Genomic DNA, 22118 nt, shown 5'->3' on the forward strand with positions numbered 1-22118 from the left:
GATAAGAGTCTCATGGACTTTCCTGCCCAGGCTGGCTTCCAACTGAGATCCTCAGATCTCAGCCTTCTAAGTAGCTAGGATTACAGGCGTGAGTCACCGGCACCTGACTATAAGTCACTGGTTTTCACTTCAAGCCCTGATACACACACACACACAGCGCCAGCATCCTAAGGTGACAGTGTTAGTCATTTCACCTGTGTGCACACATGAAGTGACAAACCACTGCACACCCATGTCTACTTCAAGGATCTTTAATGGGACAGGTGCAAGGGCACTGTGCCCAGCATACAGAGGGACCCAAAAACCAGAAAAGACAAGCATGGGCTCTCAGGAAAGGGATGAGAAGTGTTGTGGGATGTATTGAATTGGAAGAGTGAGCCTCTGGTTCTTCATTGATGACACAACCAGTCACCCAACCAAGTTCCAAGTGCCGGTGAGGTAGCTTGGAGCAAGACAGTCCCAGTTCGGATGTGGGCGCTGTTGTTTTCTGGCTCTAACTTTGGGCAAGTCATTTCCTGCCTCAGGCTCCGTCTTTCTAGCTATCCAAGGGCTGATAACTGCTCCTGCCTCATGCGCTAAATAAAGATCAAGTGGCACTGCGCATGCCCAGGGCTCCTCACAAAAGCTCAGCTGCAGGGTCTAGAGGGCAGGAATCAGGGGATCCCACTCAGCTCTCCATTCAGCAACGCCCTTGTCCACACAAGAAGAACTCTTAGGAGTCAAGGCAACAGCTTTTTGTGGCTGGACCCTAAGAAGGAGACAGTGGCACGCCCAGAGCTCTCCTTGAACAGGGACAGCTCATTTCCAAAGTCAAGCCTGTAATGGGGACACAGGCCAGGCCAGCCCTGGCAGCTGGCCTGACCTTCTTGCACTCTGCCTCTCCCCAAGGACCACAGGCTGGGCAGCAGGATGCTGGGCCTGTGGGAGGGACTTTGTGGAAGTGAAACGAAATGTCTGAGAAATGAGACAGGGCTTTCCTTGTTTGTCTAGGGCTGGAAGGAGAGCTGTCCCAAAGCCTGGCCACTGTCTCTGGCAATCCCTAAATTCATGGGGGTGGGGGAGACAGGGGGGGAGAGAAAGAGGGAGAAAGGGAGGGAGGGGGAGAGGAGGAGGGGGAGGTGCATCATGGCTGCATTCAGGTGTGGATGAAATGGCAGGATCCCCAACCCAGGGGGCCCTGGTTCCTGGGAGTCATTCATAGTCCACTAGAAGCAAGAGGCCTAGGGTTCAGCTGTAGAGAGGCAGACAGCAGGAACACATCTGGATGGGTTGAGGGGTGCTCTCAGGCAGGCACACCCCAGGAACCCATTTACAGCACTCCAGCAAGGCAAAACTACTACTACATCATCATATTTAATTCCCCTCTGGGCAGTCCCATCAGTGCACTAAAAACCCAAGTGGAAATGAGAGAGTGGATGGAGCCATTAGGAAGAGATTAAATTGTCCTGATTTTTAAGACGATCATCTACCCAGGAAGCTTGAAAAGAATCAACTGGAAAAACTGGAACCATAAACCACGAGCTGGACATAATTGAGCCCTATATTGATAGTTTTTCTGAATACCAAAAAAACCCCAAGCACATGGCAAAATAGAAAATTTAGCATGCACCAGGCCTATAAAGAAAAGTAGAAGAATCTTAAGAGAAAAGAGAATTTCAGTAAATGGAAAGGCCTTGCTGCTATATGAGAAGGAAGAGTATAATGATACACATTCTTTCAAGAATGGGAAGTCAGTCACCTAGCTACTCCGGAGGCCAAGATCTGAGTATCACAGTTCAAAGCCAGCCCTGGCAGCAGCAAAATCCTTTAGACTCTTTTTATTTTGTTGTTAGTCGTGGGGCTTGAACTCTGGGCACTGTCCCTCAGCTCTTCAGCTCAAGGCTAGCACTCTACCATTTGAGCTACAGCACCACTTCTGGCTTTTTCTGTTAATGTGGTGCTGAGAAATTGAAGCCAGGGACTCATGCACGCAAGGCAAGCACTCTACCACCGAGCTACCTTCCCAGCCCCTTAAGATTCTTATTTCCCATTAACCTCCAAAAAGCCAGAAGTGGAGCTGTGGCTCTAGTGGCAGAATGCTAGCCTTGAGCTCACAGAAAGTGCCCAGGCCCTGAGTTCAAGTCCCAGGACGAGAGAGAGAGAGAGAGAGAGAGAGAGAGAGAGAGAGAGAGAGAGAGAGAGAGAGAGAGAGAGAGAGAGAGAGAGAGAGAGAGAGAGAGAGAGACGGGGGGGAGGGGAGGGAGAAAGGGAGGAGGAGGGAGGGAAGCAAGTTACTACACTACCCCCAGAAGAGGAGTTAAGTGCCGAGGACAGGTAAGAATGACACCTAGATCACCCCACATGTACCTCAGTACGACATCCAGAGCAGACCCCGGGATTCATCATTTAGAAAGGGTAATAGAACCAGGCACCAGTGGCTCATGCCTGTAATCCTGTGATCTGAGGATCACAGTTCAAAGCCAGCAGGAAAGTCTGTGAGACTCTTATCTCCAATTAACCACCAGAAAACTGGAAGTGGCATTGTGGCTCAGGTGGTAGAGTGCTCACCTTGAGCTGAAGAGCTCAGGGACAGCACCAAGGCCCACAGTTCAAGTCCCACGACCGACAAAAACAAACAAACGAAAATGGTAATGGAGCTAGAGAAATGGACTTGTGCCAATTCCTGGATAAAAGCTAAACACAAGCCGGGTGCCAGTGGCTCATGCCTGTCATCCTAGCTACTCAGGAGGCTGAGATGTGAGGATCTCGGTTCAAAGCCAGCCTGGGCAGGAAAGTCCGTGAGACTCTTATCTCCAATAAACCACTAGAAAACTGGAAGTGGCGCTGTGGTTCAAGTAGTAGAGTACTCACCTTGAGATGAAGAGCACAGGGACAGCACCCAAGCCCAGAGTTCAAGCCCCACGACCGACCAAAAAATAAATAAATAAATAAATAAATAAGCTAAACACAGAGACACAAAGGCATAACACTGATGAAAAACTAGCTGGACATAGAGGTGCACACCTATCATACTAGTTTCTCAGGAGGTGGAGTTAGGAAGATCACAGCCTCAGGCCGCCAGAGCAAAAGTACAGACCTTATCTGAACAACAATGGAAGCAAAAAGAACAGGAGATACAGCTCAAAGCGTAGAGCACTTTCCTAAAACAAGAATGAGATCCTGAGCTGGAAAGGTGGCTCAGTGGTAAAGCACTTGCCTTGCATGCATGAGGCTCTGGGTTCGATTCTTCAGCACCACATAAGCAGGAAAAAAAAAACCAGAAGTGGTACTATAGTTCAAGTGGTAAAGGGCTAGCCTTGAACTGAAGAGCTGAGGGACAGTGCCAAGGCCCAGAGTTCAGGCCCCACAACCGGCCAAAAAAACCCCAAAAAACAAAAAAAACAACTTCCTTTCCCTAAAGCCTGCTTGAGTCCCTGATGCCTGGCCACAGAGAGCCTGGGTAGCAGATCCTGCTGGGGCTTGTGGGTTCATTGTCACCCGTGAGGAGACCCATCCCCTTCCAAAGGCAGCATTGGGCAACCAGGAGCCTTGGAAACACAGGCCCTTCTCTTCCTGAACTCCAGGGAGGTGGAGGTGGGAATTTCCATGAGCTCCATAACACTGGACTTAAAGTCTCCTAAACACTACTGGCACCTGGACGTGCAGATCTCTGTAAATTCACACCCCAACAGCCACCCGGGAGTACACAGGAGACAAGCTTGCCAGCAGCAGAGCTGGTGAGACTGGGCTCTGTGGTCAGGGATACAGAAAAACATGTGTCCGAACAGCCAGGGGCTCGCCACAGAGGAAAGGAAACCTTTGTCCTCACTATCAGGCCTGGAGTTAATCAGCCCTGCTATCTAGACACCTCCAATTAAAGCTAGCTGCAAGCTGTTTCCTAGAAGAAAAACAAAAGGCATGTATTTGGGCCAAAAAAAAAAAAAAAAAACCCCAAACCCAAAAACCCCTCTGCTCAACCAGCTGGAGAGGCTCAATGCTTTTCCAGAGTTAAGAACTATGTGATTTCCTATGAATGTACCATGTCAACAAAACTGTGCCCCCCCTCAGAGCCTCCCTTAATGGGGAGGGGTCCACTCCCCCCCCCCCCAGCCACACAGGGGAAACTGCCCGTTCACGGTGCCACTGTTTACAAGGGTGGATTGGCTTGGTTCACAAATGCTTTTTGTGCTCCTACTCTGGGCCTGACACTGTGACTCCTCTTGTCCTCTTCTTCCTCCTCCTCCTCCTCCTCCTCTCTTCATTCTTTCCTCCCCTCTTCCTCTTTTCTTAATCTAGTGAGTCTTGGTTCTTTTTTATTCTAAGGAGGGAAACTGCTGGGTGCCCTGGTCTCTTCCTCCTTGAGCAAGCTGGGCAGGTGCTCAGCCACTGAGTCCAAGCCTGACTGCCATTCTTTCTTTCTTTTTTTTTGGATTGATCATGGGGCTTGAACTCTGGGCCTGGGCACTGCCCTTTAGCTCTTCAGCTCAAGGCTAGCGCTCTACCAGCTGAGCTACAGCACCACTTCCAGTTTTCTAGTGGTTTATTGGAGGTAAGAGTCTCACCAACTTTCCTATCTGGGCTGGCTTTGAACCTCGATCCTCAGCTCTCAGCCTCCTGAGAGGCTAGGATGACAGGCATGAGCCACTGGCGCCCCGCATGACAGCCATTCTTAAGATGTGCATAAAAGGGGCTGGGAAGGTGGCTCAGTGGTAGAGCGCTTGCCTTGCATGCCTGAGGCCCTGGGTTCGATTCCTCAGCACCATATAAGCAAAAAGAAAAAAGCCAGAAGTGGCGCTGTGGCTCAAATGGTAGAGTGCTAGCCTTGAACTGAAGAGCTGAGGGACAGAGCCCAGGCCCAGAGTTCAGGCCCCATGACAGGACCCAAATAAAAAAAAAAGATGTGCATAAAAGCCCACAAGGATATTCTGATAACTTTCCATCATCACTGTATGCACTTGCATATGTACTTATTCTTTTATTTTTGTAAAGGAAACAATATAAAAACTCTACTTAAAATAGGGGCACACAAATGGAGAAACAAGGGTGAGCAAATATAGTTGTTGAATTACATGACTTGAGGGAAGGGCGAGAGGGTGACACGGATCAGCATGCGTCGTACTCATAACCTGATTTTTAAAACTTAAAATGAAAATTTTTAATTAAAATATTAAGTTAAAAAACCCTCTTTTTTAGGAAAGTTGGTGAGACTCTTACCTCCAATAAACCACTAGAAAACTGGAAGTGGTGCTGTAGCTCAGCTGGTAGAGCGCTAGCCTTGAGCTGAAGCGCTTGAGGGCATTTTTAAGAGTGAATTTTTTTTTTTAATCATTTTGGTTTGTCATTTTTATTAATTTTTAAAATTCTGGTGCTGGTACTGGGCTTTAACTCAGGGCCTGAGGCTTCTCCCTTAACTTTCTCACTCTAGGATGACATTCTACCACTTGAGACACCAAGCCACTCCCACCTTTGGGTGATAATTAGAGATAAGAGATACAACTTTTCCCCACTGGCTGGCTTGGAGCTGTGATCCTCAGATCACTCCCTTCTGAGTAGCTAGGATTCCAGGTGTGAGCCACCAGTGCTGGCTGATGACCACCCTTTCATTTTGTATCTCCCTGCATTATTTCAACATTTATACAGAGCATGTTCTGTTTTGTTTTGTTTTGTTTTTTGGTCCGGTGGTGGGGCCTGAACTCTGGGCCTGGGCGCTGTCCCTCAGCTCTTCAGCTCAAGGCTAGCGCTCTAGCGCTTGAGCCACAGCGCCACTTCCGGCTTTTTTCTTTTTGCTTATATGGTGCTAAGGAATCGAACCCAGGGCCTCAGGCATGCAAGGCAAGCGCTCTACCACTGAGCCATCTTTCCAGCCCACAGAGCATGTTCTGGATTTACACTGAAAAAAAAAAAAGTGACTATAAAAATAAAGCAGTGTGGGTAAGTGGAAGGAAACGGCTTAGCGATCAGATTGGAGGCAGATAAGGGTGGCGGTCCTGATGCTTCTGGTCCCCTCTTGGAGCTTGCTTTGTGATCTGCAGGTGAGCAGCGTGGACCGGGCCAGGCTGAGGACCCAGCCAGGTTTAACATGACCTAGCCCAATTGGGGACCGTGCCTAAAGCCTAGACTCCTTCCTGTTGAACTTGAACCTGACCTCTACCTCCCCCCAGCAGGAGGTATGTACTGAGGAGAAGGAAGACCATAGTAACTGCTTCTGGAATAATGCCGGGTGCCTAGGAACGGTGGCAGCAGATGCCGAACGGCTCTGTAGCATGCTCCCTCTCCAGGGCCCCGGCTCTCCTCCCAGGACGCCTGATCTATCGCCGTGGCTTTACCCTTACCTCGAGGGGCTGCCATTCGCCCAGGACAAACACGTGGAGCATCTTCACATCCGGGTCCTTGTGGAAGATGTTGGGTTTGGCGTGGTGCTGGAAATGGCGATGGTTCCACCAGTTGGCGGAGGCACCCTGTGCGGGGAGAGCAATCAGAGTGAGCCGTGCACCTCACGAGAGAGCTCAGCCTGCCTCAGGCCCACCCTGCTCAGCGCCAGTTCCAGGCATATCTCCAGCACGCAGGGTTGACGTTTCCTTCACACTTGGGGGACAGGAAAACCTGAGCCTCTGAAGAGTTAGGAGATGGCCCGGCCACTTCTGAGTCCTCAGTTTCCCCTATCCGATGACTATGGCAGGTAAAAAGTGCAGCTCCGTGAGACTGCAAAGTGGGTTCTTAAGCAGGTGCAGGGGGTGACCTCCGCCTCTCTACCAACCCCAGAGTCTCCTGTGCCTGTTCACCCACTGCCTGTCTTCCTGGGTGCTATAGTGGAGCAAGGGAAATAGATACTAAAAAGTCTTCCCTACCAGAGAACTAGTATACAGCCAAGAAAAAGAAAAATGCGTCCACACAATAACTTGTAAAAACTTCCCATGTTTTCAAAACAGAATCCTTAAAAATACCCAAAAAAGAGTAGAAACAACTCAAATGTCCACCAACAGAAGAACAGGGAAGAAGAGCACGGTGCAATGATGCAGTAGGATAGTTGGGTCATGCTATAAAGGAATGCTACACGGACACGCACCATAAACACAGATGAAGCTGGAAACAGGCTGCTTCACAACAACAAAAAAAGCCAGGCACAGCGGGGCGCCCCGTGGCTCACGCCTGTAATCCTAGCTACTCAAGAGGCTCAGATCTGAGGATCATGGTTCAAAGCCAGCTCAGGCAGGAAGATCCGTGAGAGTCTTATCTCCAATAAACCACTCAGAAAACTGGAAGTGATGCTGTGGCTCAAGTGGTAGAGTGCTAGCCTTGAGCTGAAGAGCTAAAGGGCAGTGCCCAGGCTCAGAGTTCAAGCCCCACTGACCAAGGGGAAGAAAAAAAACCATAAAGACCCCCCAGGCACGTATACCCCACAGTACGTGGTTCCACTGGGATAGAATCAACAGAAGCTTTGCCAGGTGCAGCTGGCTCGCGTCTAAAATCCCAGCTACTCAGGAAGCTGAGATCTGAGAATTGAAGTTTGAAGCTAGCACAGACAGGAAAGTCCATGAATCTTTGCTTCCATGAACCAGCAAAAAGCCAGAAGTGGAGTTGTGGCTCAAGTGGTACTGAATCAACCATGAGCGAAAAAGCTCAGGTAGAGTGTGAAGGCCTGAGTTCAAGCTCTGGTACTGACACACACACCACCACCACCACCAGGAGACTAAAAGTTAGTGATGGCCCTGGACTAGGGTTGGTGGGCAAGGAAGGATGGGAGGTTTGGGTCCAATGGCTTAGGGATGTAGGGCTTATAATAATGAAGGAATAAATACAAGTATATACAATGATTTGTACACTTTGAATGAGCGAATGGTATAGAATGTGTATTATATTTCATGATAGCCTTTTGGTTTGGTTAGGGTTTTGGTTTTGTTTTTTTTTTTTGGTGCCAGTCCTGAGGCTTGAACTCAGGGCCCAGGCATAGTCTCTGAGCTTTTATGCTCAAGGCTAGTGCTCTATCATTTGAGCCATATAGCTCTGCTTTCAGCTTTTTGGTGGTTCATTGGAGATATGAGTCTCAAGAACTTTTCCTGCCCAGGCTGGCTTCCAACTGCAATCCTCAGATCTCAGCCTCCTCCTAAGTAGGTAGGATTACAGGTGTGAACTACCAGTGCCTGGCTTAGCTTTTCTTCTTTTTTCTCTTTTTTTAGATAAGTCTTTATAACCTAGGTTGGCCTAAAATCTGTGATGCCGCTGTCTCTGCCTCACAAGTGCCGGGATTACAGGTGTGCACAGTACAGAACAGAACCCTTCTCTTCCTTACTGCCATGCTGCAGATTCCGGTCCTATCAGAGCCTCCAGAGAGACCTGGATAAAGTCACTGTCAGGAAAGAGCAGCCCGGAACCTGGCACTTACCTAAACTGTGCTTCTGCAAGACAAGGAACAGAGCAAGAGTCTGCCTGCCTCCCTCCCTCCCTACCTACCTACCTACCCACCTACCTACCTACCCAACTACCTAGCTTCCTTCCTTCCTGTCCTGGGGCTTGAACTCAGGGCCTTGCATTCCAGCTTTTTTTTTTTTTTTTTTTTTTGCTCAAGGCCAGTGCTCTACCACTTGAGCCATGCCTCCACTCCCAGTTCTTCCCACTAGTTAATTGTAGATCTCTTTAATGTATCTGCGCAGTGGCTTCCAACCGTGATCCACAGATCTCAGCCTCTTAAATCAGCTAAGATTACAGGTGTGAGCCATCGGTGCCCCTACGGCCAATGTATTTCAAGGCTACAGAAGGTGGTGTCACCAGCTCAAGTTTTTCACCTTGAAGCATTCTGTGGCCTTCCACAGTAGACCATGAAGAAAATATAGAAGAAAGAAATCAACAGGCTGGGAAGGTGGCTCAGTGGTAGAGCGCTTGCCTTGCATGCTTGAGGCCCTGGGTTCGATTCCTCAGCACCACATAAGCAAAAAAGAAAAAAGCTGGAAGTGGCGCTGTGACTCAAGTGGTAGAGCGCTAGCCTTGAGCTGAAGAGCTGAGGGACAGCGCCCAGGCCCAGAGTTCAGGCCCCACGACCGGACCCAAAAACAAACAAACAAACAAACAAAACAGAAGAAAGAAATCAATCTTTTCTGCTCATTAGGAAGCACTCAAGTGTGACCAGATCATATGCAAGGGAGGCACTTCTGGTACACACACAGCCCTGGGACACAAAGAGATGGAGGTGAGGACAGCTAGGGACCCTCGAGGCTGGCAGACTCCCACACACCTCACAGCAAAAAGCAAGATAACGCCAGAGTCAAAGCTCAAAGGCTAAAGCGATCGGATGACACATTCATACTCAAGGCCAAGAGGAACAAAATTCCCGGGAAAAGAATTCAGTGGAGAAGTCTGACACCCAAGCACATGAGGATCGAGGCAGAGGAAGAGTAAACACTATTCACCATACTCCAACCTAGAGAGGCTTGTTGAATGACTCCTTGAAGGCACCAAAGAAGGACTGTGCACAGTCTTGTGAAGTGGGGTAGTCAGGCTTTCCAGGAGCTTGAAACAAACGACTATGTTTGCGTCTGCTGATTCTCTTCTGCTCTTTACCAGGCAAAGTTCTCCTCGTTCTTCAAAAAAAGCCTTCTCTAGTCAGGAGTAGTGGCTCAATCCTCTAATCTTAACTACTTCATAGACTGAGATCAAGCAATCATGGTCTGAGACTAGCCCAAACTTAAGTGTTTAAATGACCCTATCTCAGTCAATGGCTGGGCATGGTCATACACATCTGTCATCCTAGCAACAAAGGGAAGTGTGGTAGGGGGATCATAGTCTCTGTTGTACCAGGTAGAAAGCCAGACCTCATCTTGGTAATAACGAATGCAAAAAGGGAGAAAAGGCCTTTGTCCTTGGGGAGCTGAGAGGGAGGGTGCGGGGATAACACACCACACAAAGAAAGAGAGGTACTAACCACTCTGGGGAGGAGGCTGAGGCTGGCCTAGGAGGACTATCAGAGAGCCCTGGGAGGAGAGGGAGTGTCAAGAATGTTCCAGAAGCCAAAGAAAGGCCTTTTATTTTTTTTCTTCTCACGAGACAAGGTGTCATTATATAGCCCGGGTGGGGTTCTAACTCTCCATCCTCCTGCCCCGGCCTCCTGAGTGCTGGGCATGTACCAGAGACTGGCAGGAAGGCTCCTTGGTACAGGGTAACCAGAGGGCTGAGCAAAGTCATACTGAGCCTGAAGCAAAGGGACACTGTGAGTGACTGGCCTTAATGGAGGCTAAGTCACCAATAATACTTCCAGAGTTTCCTTGGGGGTTTATTCTGTTTCCAGTTGAGGGAAATGCTGAGTTTGACAATTTCTGTCCACTGACTAACATAGCTAAACCATTTTTCACTGCTTTATATTGACATAAGACAATGTAATGCAGGGCTGGAGAGGTAGGTTGGTGGTAGAGCACTCACCTAACTTATGCTGAAGGCCCGGGTTCAACCCTCAGCATTGAAGGGTTAAAAAAATTAATAATTAAAATAACTTTAATGAAGTGAAAGTACAATGAGCTCTATTTTGGTGTAAGTTAACACATTTAACCTTAAAATAATGTTGGGGGTTTTGAATACATTGACTTCTTGGATTCTTTTTTTTTTTTTAAATCAGTCGTAGGTCTTGAACTCTGGGCCTGGGCGCTGTCTCTCAGCTCTTCAGCTCAAGGCAAGCGCTCTACCACTTGAGCCACAACTCCACTTCTGCTTTTCTGGTGGCTTACTGGAGATAAGAGTCTCATGGACTTTCCTGCCTGGGCTGGCTTTGAACCATGATCCTCAGATCTTAGCCTCCTGAATAGCTTAGAATTACAGCTGTGAGCCACCAGCTCCTGGCGACTTCTCAATTTTAAAGCACTTTACAATTGTTCTGGGGAGAGGGGAATAAAATATTTAAAAAATATGGCCTATGAGTGCATACAGAAGAGTTTGGTTTGTAGTGCTTAATTAATGATGGGGTTTGAACTCAAGGCCTTTGACTCGACTGGCTTGCTTGCTCAGCTAGCATTCTACTATGCCTCCAGCTTGGCTTTTTGCTGGTTATTTTAGATGCGGAGTCTGTGGGACTTTTCTGCCTCCAATCAAGATCTTCCAGCTCTCAGCCTCCTAAGTAGCTAGGATTATAGGTGAGAGTCACTATGGATTGGCTTAGGAGCACAGGCTCCCCCCCCCCCGCCCCCCATGAGACTCAGTTCAGCCCCTACCTTCATTAGAAATTTGGGTATTTTTTTTGCATTAATTTTGATTTTAAAATACGCATTGAATGTTTATTTATCTTGATTGAGTACATCTGGAGACCCCTCATATTTTGCACTCTTGATGGTCTGACATGAGCCCTGGTGGTCTGAGATGAGACCGCAGGAAGGTGAGTAGATTCTCGCATCCAGATGCAACTTCCAGCTGATGCCCGAAGCTTGAGGCGTACAGTTCCACCCTCAAGGCAACACTAGATGCAAAAGGGTTTGTATAAAGCAGGAGCGTGCCACCTGTAAACCATCCTTGCAAAAGATAATCCTTAGAGGACAATTTCTATAGAAGAAATGCCCACCGGAAGCGGCAGGGGCTACAAGGAAAGAAGGGGTCGTCAGGACGTAGAGACCCTGATCCAGTTCTACAGTGGCACAGTTATGGTTTTACCAGGCCTCCTACACCTTGCTTTACTGGCTGCACCAGCTGGTGCTAAAACACCCAAGTTGGCAAGGCCAACTCCTTGCAAAGAGACCAGAGGAGCAGCTGTGTGTCTGCTAAGTACCAAGTCCAGATTTCAAGCAAGCCACCAGCCCTCACCCTGAGACAGCCCTGGTGAGCCATCTGGCCACGTGGCCGGCTCCACTCTGGGCCACAGCACCAAGGACATGGCTGTCATTCGTGCACTGAACCCATGTCCCCAAGCCTAAGGATGCTCTTTTTCTGTCGTGCTAGATTTGCGATTTCAGAAGCAAACATCTCACATGGGAGCTGGTCCTCTGCCCTGCCCCTGTCTTCAAGGACTCAAGGCTGGATTGACCTGCCATCCCCTGCCCAGAATCTGGAGCCAGGACACAGCTCATCTTTGTTAAAAGCATGGGGCCTGGAGTGGGGGAGGGTGGGGAGGGGGGATAGGGAAGAACACGGGTGGGATGAAATGTTACTTTCTGAAACCAAGGAGGGTTTTATCCAACAGAAAAGTGCAAACATGGAACAAAAGGCTCCACTATGCAAACCTTCTCCCTTCACCCCTGAGCTTCTGGAAGGAGTCCAGATTCTCAGAGTTTTGGGGCTTCAGGCCAGGGAAACTGTTGCTGAAGAACTGGCGATCAGCTCACTGCTGGCTTGCCCTAAACCCAGTCTGTAACCAGCAAGCCAAGGATCTAGGATGATTGTGGTCCTGGAGATGAGCTGTTTAACCCAGACCCAGACTCCAGACTCCTCCCTTAACAAGGGGACGAGGGGAGGGGGAGGGGGGGAGAATGGAGATCTTTAGGACCCAGCTTTTCTTAGGAAGATGCTGTAGAGCTCATGGAGGGAACAGTGGGTTGGGAAGAAATTGTTTTCTGGGCTGGGAATGTGGCTTTGTGGTAGAATGCTTGCCTAGCATGCATGAAGCCCTGGGTTCCATTCCTCAATATCACATAAACAGAAAAAAAGCTGGAAATGGTGCTGTGGTTCAAGTGGTAGAGTGCTAACCTTGCTGAGCAAAAGAAGTTAAGGGACAGTGTCCAGGCCCAGAGTTCAAGTCCCAGGATTGGTAAAAATAAATGTCTTAATCAAGGAGATAAGGCTTATCACATTCCCCCCCAGGCCTCTGGCCAGTGGCTCATCTTTACACACTTGCTGAATGGCCGTGCTTCTTCCTGAGGGTCTGCCTCTTCTGTAGGGCCCCCTGATCACCTGAGCTTTCATTATATAGTTTGATGTCCCTTTTATCCTAAGGATTTATATACGTGACGATGGTAGGGCTGGTCCCTAAACTGCAACAGTTGGACTTCAATGATTCTTTCATTTTATGATGGTGGGAACTGGACAGACATTCAGGAGACACCATGTCCGAGTTTTTATCTTTTCCTGGGCTAATGATTCACAGTATGATGGCCTCTCGAGGCTAAAAAGCAGCAATAGCCAAACATTGCGAGAAGCAGCGCACAGCCCACGCTGCATTGTCTTGCTGAGCCGTGCTGCTTGGTAAGTTTGATGCATTTCACATTCTTCCAACTTAGAATTGGTTATCTGGATCTACCCCCATCGGGAGGGGTATCAGTATCTACATCTTTTTTTTGTACCCCACATATGTCCAAAGAGCATTTCAAAAACGTGGCCGGCTACTAGTGGCTCATGCCTATATAATCCTAGGTACTCAGGAAGCTGAGATCTGATGACCCTGGTGAAAAGCCATTCTGAACAGAAAAGTCTATGAGACTCTTATGATTCCAATAATCCGCCAAAAAGCCAGAAGTGAAGCTGAGGCTCAAATGACAGAGCGCCAGCTTTAAGCAAAAAAGCAGTGCGAGAGCAAAAGGCCCTGGTCTTTTGCACCAAAGAGAAAGGACTCATTTAGAATGGAATGGTTACAATGAAGATAAAAGCATAACTCAATGAACTCCCCTCTGTACAGCTAATGTGTGCTAAAAAGAAAGAAAAAAGCCTAACTACCATTTGAGGAAGGGCAGGATGAGTACATGGAGAAGCTAGAATGAAGGGTAACTGCTGTTGCAGCTGCTGCTTTGCACTTCCAGGGACCCAGTAAGAAAAACTCCCAGAGGAAGACAATGTATGAAACCGCGCCCATCACAGTGAAAGAAAGCATCAAACTCCTTCAGACAGCCATCTCCTCCACCTTTGAATTCACAAGGAATGTCTTAGGTAAATCTATAGCTAAAAGATCAGCAACAATATAATCAACTGAGCTGCTAGACCAAAGAAGGGCGTATCAGACCCGCACTGGTGTCTCACAACTGTAATACTACCTACTCAGGAGGCTGAGATCAGAAGATTACAGTTTGCAGCCAGCCCAGGAAGAAAAGTCTATGTGACTCTTACTTTCAAATAATCAGAAAAAAAAAAGTTGGAAGTATAGCTGTGGCTTCAGTGTAGTAATTGACCTTGAGCAAAAAAAAAAGCCAAGGGAGAGTTGAGGTCCTGAGTTCAAACCCGAGTACTAGCACACAAATAAAGGAGAAAGAAGTAGAGAGGAGAGAGAGAGAGAGAGAGAGAGAGAGAGAGAGACAGACAGACAGACAGACAGACAGACAGAAACAGAAAGAGAAACAGAGAGAGAGACACAGACAGAGACAGAGACATGTCTGTTTCTACAGTTCAGATACAGTGGCTTTGTAGGTCTCACTGTACAGTGGCAGGGCTCAGGAAGTGACAGCCACCTCATCCCAGAAATGAACTGCTCAAAGAGCCCCCCCCTTGTTACCCAAGATGGCAACACAGCAAAAGGACTCGGCACTGTCCACTGTGCAATGGACTGTCGGCCAGGGTTGCTAACATTTACCTTTAAGTGGCCGATGACAAACTTGTGGACAACGTGGTTCCACTTGGACTTCTTGTAGACAGAAAGGTGGCCGTAATCGTGTTGAAGCCATCCAGCTTGGGCCTGGGGAGAGAGAGAGCCATGGACGCCATCATAGCATTGGCAAATAAGACACCAGGGCAGGGAGGAAGGGGAGCTGGGGGCGGGGCTTCAAATGCCAGGCCAGGGGGCCATGCCTCACCTGAGAGGTAGCAAGGACAAAGGCCGTGATGAGGGTAGGAATCCAGCCATTGCCAAAGTAGTGAAGGATGAGCCATGCAATCATCTCCATGACAATGATGTGCCCCAAGAGGAGGAAGAAGAAGAAGTGGTTGGTCTTGAACAAGTTCATGTCCTCAGCCGTTCTCTTCAGGGCCCGGAAGTCCTCGGTGATCTGAACCTGTCAAGTCAGAGTACAGAAGGGTATAAGCCTCTTGTCCTCAAAAGAGACTTTTTTTGGTGCCAGTCCTGGGGCTTGAACACTGTTCCTGAGCTTCTTTTGCTCAAGGCTAGCGCTCTACCACTTAATAAGCAACAGCTCCACTTTTGGCTTTTTGGTGGTTCATTGGAGATGAGATCCTTATAGACTTTCCTGCCCAGGCTGGCTTCAAACCACAATCCTCAGATCTCAGCCTCCTGAGTAGCTGGGATTACAGGCAAAAGCCACTGGTACTTGTCAAAAAAGAACGTTTGTCTTTTTCACACACACACACAGTGAACCCTCTAAAGCTACAGCAAGCAGAGGTAATCTGCACCCTAATCCTGACTACAACAGCTGTTTTACTATGTGCCAGAGCCCCAGGAAGTATTTGTGTCTGGCTGGAAAAGTGGTAGAAAAAGAATTCAGAAGTTTACACCTTGTATCCCAGTGTTTTTAGTAGCATTCTTCACAATAGGCAAGAAAGTTAAAAAAAAAAAAATAACTTCAATGTCCATAGATGGATGTGGTCTATGCACATGAGGGAATATTATGCAGCTTTAAAAAGGAAGGAAAAGCCAGGCAATGGTGGCTCACACCTATCATCCTAGCTACTCTGGAGGCTGAGATCATGTCCCAAGCCAGCCTGTGGACAAGAAAATCCTTAAGATTCTTCATCTCCAATTAGCTACCAAAAAGCTGGAAGTGGAGCTGTGGCTTAAGAGGTACAGCACTAGCCTTGAGCAAAAAAGCTCAGGAACTGTGCCCAGGCCTTGAGTTCAAGCCCCAGTGCTGATGCACACGTGCACATGCACACAGACACACGCATTAACAGAGCAGCTGGGAGAGAGAGGGCATCACGGGTCCTGGCCAAGACCTGGTTCTCAGTCAAGGCTCTGCAGTCCTTGCTGATCCCAGTGCCTTCTCCTCCTGGGTTGGCCCGTGTGAGGCTCCCAGCCCCAGCCCCATACTCTCACCCTCACCCAGAATGCAAGCCCCACTCACACTCTTGCCACGGTCCAGGCTGGGCTCCTCCGGGGCCAGCTCACCAATCAGCAGGGGCTTCAGGAACTTGCTCACGAAGTCAAGGTCAGGGTGGAAGGCACGGAAGGCATCCTAGAGAGCAGAGAGCCGGTGGTGGGGTTGAGCCTAGGCCTCTAGGAAGGGAAGGACAGTGCCCCAGCAGCACCTCCTGCCATCTGGTCCCAAACCCCCAGGACAGACTCCCCCGCTTCAGTGTCCAACTCTCAGGGTCAGGCAAAAAGGGACCCTCTGAGTTAATCCAAGAGTTATGAACAAGTGTTTTCCAGGGATGTGTGTGCTTGAGGATGACTGAGTTTAGGACTTTGCACAACACAACAAACTAAACAACACACTACCCAGAGAGATCTTCACCCACAAACCAAGAACTACCCATGAAAAGAACAAGGCCTGGAGGTTTAGCTCAGTGGTAGAGCATTATCATTACAAAAGGACAAAAAGGGAAAGAGGGAGGAAGGGAGGAAGGGAGGAAGGGAGGAAGGGAGGAAGGGAGGAAGGGAGGAAGGGAGGAAGGGAGGAAGGGAGGAAGGGAGGAAGGGAGGAAGGAAGGAAGGAAGGAAGGAAACGGGGCATGGTAGTGCTCATCTGTAATCCTAGCATGTAAGAAGCTAAGATAAAAGGGTTGGGAGTTCAAGGCTAGCCTGAGCTTCATAGGAAAAACCCTGCTGCAAACAAACAAACAAACAAAAAAAAAAACAGGGGAAGGTGTGGAAAAAGCTACCAAGTCCTAATAATCTTTTCAGCCAGGGAAAGGCATCTCCCAACAGTGAGCGCCCGTCTCCTTGTGTTTTCTCTCTGTGTCTCTGGCATCGAGTCTTTGTTCTATTTGTATCTACACTAATCTAACAAAGCAACACTTTTGGCAGAGGAAGGTTTGAAAAACAAAAAACCTGTGTGTCTCCCCTTGGCTGAGTGGGAACGGATAGATCAGATCAAAGGGTCAGGCAAATTGAGATGTTTTGGTTTTGGGGGGAACAAGAGACATGGGGCTCCAGGGCCCTGCACAGGCGTTGACAGCACTGACTGGCTGTCTCCAGCTTCTCCACAAAGCAAGCAAGGCCCAGCAAAGATCTAGCCAGCCTAGGCCTAAGGCTGAGAACATCCTCTCCTGGATCCCTTTATCCCCCACCCCCCACCCCACGGGATCCCAGCCCCGCTGAGAAACAAACAGGAAGTTCTTGGTAAGGCAACTTCCTGGGGAACAAAGCCAATGGACCATCACCAGGGAAAGCCAAGTTCCACAGTTCGAAATTGCCTTCACCTCAGAACTTCCTGCCTGTGCCCCCTCATCGGAGCACCCCACCCCCATCCCTACCCTACAACCTGTTGGGGGAAGGAGAGCACATGGGAACCCTGCTTTGATTTTGGCTGTTGGTCAGCCATTTCCAGATGGTTCCTGGGCAGCCTCACCTCCCTGCAGCCCGGGGAAAGGAGCAGCCACGTGCCAGGCAGGGAGCCAGGGACTTTGTTTACGTGACCTCTCTTCAGCCCCAGAGCCCTGGAGGAGAGGGGGAAGAGGTCCTGTGCTCCAGGTGGCAGAGCTAGGCTCAAATCCAGGTCCAGCTGCCTCCAGGGATTTCTTTTTCCCATGGAAAACCTTCTGACATTTGTGGGGGGGGGGGACAAATAAATAATTAAAGAGTACTTCCAGGAGTGGCCTCCCAACAGCCTTGGAATCCATCAAGTTCCTTCCCAGTGTGGGCTTGACCTCCTCGAAGCGCTTCCCAGCCTACCTCACCCCAGCCCAGGCTTTCTTGGGGAGACTGCCTCATTCCAACTGCTGCACAGCACTTAGCCAGACCCCAAACTTGGGTTCGCTCCCCTCTGTAGAGGACTCCTGTACCCCACAGCTGTGCACACTCTTAGCCCAGCTTTCCACCCTGCCGTCCCCATTTGGGCTCTTTTGTCTTCTGTTCTGAACAACTCAGTGAGGCTTTCTGAGTACCGCAGTTCTTCTTCTTCCCCATCGTCTTTTCTGGAACCCATACCCCTGAGGGTTATCTGGCACTGAGTGGCCTGGCCTACTCTACCTAACTCTGGTGCCCTCTCCTCATCCTGCCACAAAGATGCCTGTACACTAGAAAAGTTCCCAATTACTATTAGGCTACAGGGACATTAGGGTTGGCAGGTGAGCCGTGATTTTTATTTTTAGGAACAAGAATTGGAACCAGGCTCTTTCCACATCTGATAGGGAAAGAAGCCAGTCTTTCCAGGAAGCTAGCCTGGGACATGCGGAACAGAAGGAAGTAGAAAACAGCGACCAATCTGAATGTGTGTGTGTGTGTGTGTGTGTGTGTGTGTGTGTGTGTGTGTGTGTGTGTGTGTGTGTGTGTGTGTGTGTGTGTGTGTGTGTGTGTGTGTGTGTGTGTGTGTGTGTGACATGCGGAACAGAAGGAAGTAGAAAACAGCGACCAATCTGAATGGTGTGTGTGTGTGTGTGTGTGTGTGTGTGTGTGTGTGTGTACAGAAGGAAGTAGAAAACAGCGACCAATCTGAATGGTGTGTGTGTGTGTGTGTGTGTGTGTGGTGTTCGGGGTGGGGAGGTCAAGCTAGCTGGGGGAAGGAGGGTCAGAACTGGATTCCCAAGTGTCACACTTGCTGCTTTTTAACCGTTCCTGCTTGCACTATCACCCCGCTGCAATGCCAGCTGACTTTCTTAGGCATTGTTCCCTGCCCCTGTCTGCTCCAGGCAGAACTCACCAGTATCCCTGCTCTGAGCACCTGGGACCAGCACCTGTTCCTGGCTGTGCCCAGATCCTCTTACCATGCAAGGCTAGACTTAACGACTGCTTTTCACATCCCAGGGCTTGGGAAGTGTGAGATGAACAAACCTGGCTGGGGCACACAAGTGAGCAGGAGGCTAATTCTAGGGAGCAGGACAATGTAAAAACTGGTGATTTAAGGGAGGAGAGGCAGAGCAGAAACTCCAGTCAGTCGGATGTGGTGGCTTCCACATTTAATCCCACCTATGCAGGAGTCTGAGATCAGAGAATCAAGGTTCAAAACCAGAAAAGTTCTTAAGACTCATCTCCAATGGACCAGCAAAAAGCCAGAAGTGGTAGAATGCCAGCCTTGAGCAAAAAAAAGGTGATAGCTTAAAGCCACGTTCAAACCCCAGTACTGACACCAGCAGAGCAGTGGCTTGCTTTGTGCAGCTGAGAGGTGCAGGCAGGACAAGCGTCCTTGCGTCAAACTCCCAAGAGGACAAGGTTCTAGAAGGAGGCAGTGGTCTCTTACCACTATTACAAGGAGCCCTGGATGACAAAGTACAGTCCCATGTACTCTCCTGAGATGCAGAGCTGGCCTGCACAGGTGGACCCCAACAAAGCAACTTGGGCATAAGGAATGGTTGGTATGGAACAATCTCAAGTACTACTTGGAGATGGTGGGGCTGGACACAGGGTCCTCCTATGGAGTGTGCAGTAGCCATGGGATGGGTGCTACCTAGATCTCAAGGAGGTGGAGCCTTCCATACCCACTAACTCATAAAGCTGGGAATCAAACCCATCGTTTCTCCAGTATAGGGGGACAGAATTCCATGTTTGACTCCTGCCTCTTGGAAAGAGCTTCATAAGAGCAGGGGGCAAGGCTGAGTGCCCCAGCGTGTGTGTGTGTGAGAGAGAGAGAGAGAAAGAGAAAGAGAGAGAGAGAGAGAGAGAGAGAGAGAGAGAGAGAGAGAGAGAGAGGAGAGAGAGAGAGAGAGAGAGAGAGAGAGAGAGAGAGAGAGAGGAGGGAAGCAAATCCAGTACCTTCAGAACATTGTCCGTGAATTATTCATCTTTTCGCAGAGGCCCAACACAGAACCATGGAGACACTCAATGAATGTTTTATGAATTGTTCCAGAAATGAAAAGTCCCAAGTGGGGAAAGTTATGCACTGATGGGACCACCAGAAAAAAAAGCAGAACAAGTGACCCCTTCTCAGTGCCCACAGCAAAACAAAGACAAGAAAGGCTGTGGAGGACCAGAGGGAGAGATCAGAGAGGTGGGAATAGGGAAAGAGGGAGGGACACGGGAATGTGAACTTGTGCTAGCAGATCCAGAGTTCGAGGTTAAGTGCTGCCCAGAAGCAAGGCACTGACTCTCAGGACAGTGAGACATAGATTAAATGAGATAGCAGAGAGAGCAAATGCTAAGTGACCTTGTCTGTGTGTATATCCGTAAGTATGTATGTATGCAATATATACAGATATAACTTGCTGTTCATTGCTTTTCTATGTACCTAGGACCCTAATAACTTACCAGGGCAAGTGCTCTACCAGTGAACCACAGCCCCAACTTTTTTTTTTTTTTAAATTTTCTGGTGATTCTGGGGACTGAACTCAGAGCTCAAGGAGCCACGCCCACTTGCTTTCTTTAGAAACTAAGAAAAATCCTCTCATCAAGTTGGATTGTCTCCATAGTAGTTTTCCTTGTTTCCCGGCCTCTCCTTCTAAGCCCTTACTATGGGGACCCAAACTCCATCCTTCCCGGAACTTTTGGCCGTGCCATAAATCCTTTGCGCAAGGGGCAAAAGCTATTATCTCAACAGCTCAATTGCTCACCTACACATCTGCTGTAGTTAGAGAGGTGCAGCCCTGGCTCCAGAGAAAGTCTGGAGGTCCACAACCTCCGGGAGTGCAAGAGGAAGAAACGGAGGTCCTGGCAGGACTTTGCACCAGGGGGTTATTGAGTTGGATGTCCGAGACAGACCTGTTGCCCAGCCATACTAGGGGCTGCTCATGCAGGTTTCAGGCCTTCCTCTCCACCTGGGTTTTTCTTAATAATAATAATAACAACGATGATGATGATATATACTCCAACCCTTTCTTCTTTCACCAACGTTTTTGCACTCCAGTCGGCCAGAAGGTCGCCACTTCAGCGGGATTCGGGTAATCCCGGGGAGCGTGGGAATCTGCCCGGCTTGGCGGTCTCTCGCGGGAGGCCATTGTGAACCTCCCTCCCACAGAGCCAGGCCAGGGCCGAGCTCGGGTCCCCCCTTCTCCCCACGCCCCGAGTCTGGCTTCGGGGAGTGCGGGACGCGCTCCAGTCCCACACAGCGCTGCCCCGCGCTCCCATCCCTTCCCGCGGCGCCCCGGGGTGGCCATCTTCTAGCCCCGGGAACCCCGAGCCCCGAGCGCCCCCTTTGGGGAATCTCCCCGGGATCCCGCCGAGCCTGAGCGCCGCGCGCGCGCCGGGGACCCGCACGGTCCGCCCCCTCTGGGACTTTGTACCGACGTGCCACCCACAGGGGTGGAAGAGGGGGAACAACACGCAGCTCCCCGGCACCCCACAAGCCCGAGCCGACCCGAAGGAAAGCCGGCGCCACGCGCGGGAGGGCAGCAGGAAGGAGGCACGCCGGCCTGCCCCCGTGGACGTCGCCGGCTCCATTCAGAGCCGGAGATCCGTGCGTTTGGCGCCCCGGGATCCCGCACCCTCACCCCCCAGGGCGCGGGGCCGGGGAGGGGTGGGGGGAGAGCTGCAGACCCCGCCTGCCCCCGAGGGACGGCGATCGGCGTCCCCGCGTCCGCCCAGCCTTACCGTGGCATCCTCGCCCGCGTAGTGCGCGATGACCCGGTGGCCCCCCGGGTGCCGCTTGGCCCACGCGGTGACGTTGTAGACCTTGCGGTCCACCACCAGCCACTTGTCGGTGCGCAGGTTGTGCTTCTGGATCTCCTCCCAGCGGAAGGTGGGCATCGCCGCCTCGCGCTCGCCCGCCGCCGCCGCCTCGCCCTGGTTCCCCCCCTTCCCCATGCTCGCCGGGCCCGCCGGGCTGCGCACCCCACGCCCTCGCGGCTCGCCGCGCCCCGACGGCTCCCTCCCCGGGCCGCTGAGTGCGCGCGGCGCCCGGCTCGCTTTCGGCTTTTGTCTTCTCCTCCTCCCCGCCTCCCTCCTCCCCCTCCTCCCGCCGCGCCTCCTCCCCTCGCCTTTCGCTCCTCCTCGCCTTCGCCAGCGCGCGCGGATCCCCAGCTGCCCACTGAGTTACCCGGCTTCCCAGGACCCACCCCCCCACACACACACCCCCGAGCGGTCCCGGCCCTTCGCCCCACCCTCCGCCCGCCCGCGGTGGACTTTTCCCTCCAGTAAAAAAAAACTCCCGGGGTAGCTCAGGGATCCGACACCACCACCTTTTCCTCCTCCTCCTCCTCCTCCTCCTCCCTCCTCCCTCCTCCCTCCTCCACCCGCCCCCCCTCCCGCCCGGGGCTCCGCATCCTCCCGC

At 50.5% G+C, this 22118-nt stretch overlaps 1 protein-coding gene across 1 annotated transcript in view; it reads right to left on the reverse strand.

Annotated features, from left to right (window-relative positions):
• Positions 1-21722, reverse strand: part of Fads2 (fatty acid desaturase 2) — a 32333-nt gene extending 10611 nt beyond the window's left edge. Inside the window, exons 1-5 of the mRNA XM_070032162.1 lie at positions 21440-21722; positions 15885-15995; positions 14664-14861; positions 14444-14545; positions 6312-6437 (exon numbers count right to left, since the gene is read on the reverse strand). Of these exons, the coding sequence (XP_069888263.1) occupies positions 6312-6437; positions 14444-14545; positions 14664-14861; positions 15885-15995; positions 21440-21652 (750 nt within the window). The 5' untranslated portion in view covers positions 21653-21722. The remainder of the gene's footprint in view (positions 1-6311; positions 6438-14443; positions 14546-14663; positions 14862-15884; positions 15996-21439) is intronic.
• Between the last annotated feature and the right edge of the window lie 396 nt (positions 21723-22118).

Source organism: Dipodomys merriami, unplaced genomic scaffold, assembly GCF_024711535.1.
Source record: "Dipodomys merriami isolate MVZ:Mamm:240054 unplaced genomic scaffold, mDipMer1.0.p SCAF_21, whole genome shotgun sequence".
In the NCBI taxonomy this organism is placed as follows: domain Eukaryota; kingdom Metazoa; phylum Chordata; class Mammalia; order Rodentia; family Heteromyidae; genus Dipodomys; species Dipodomys merriami.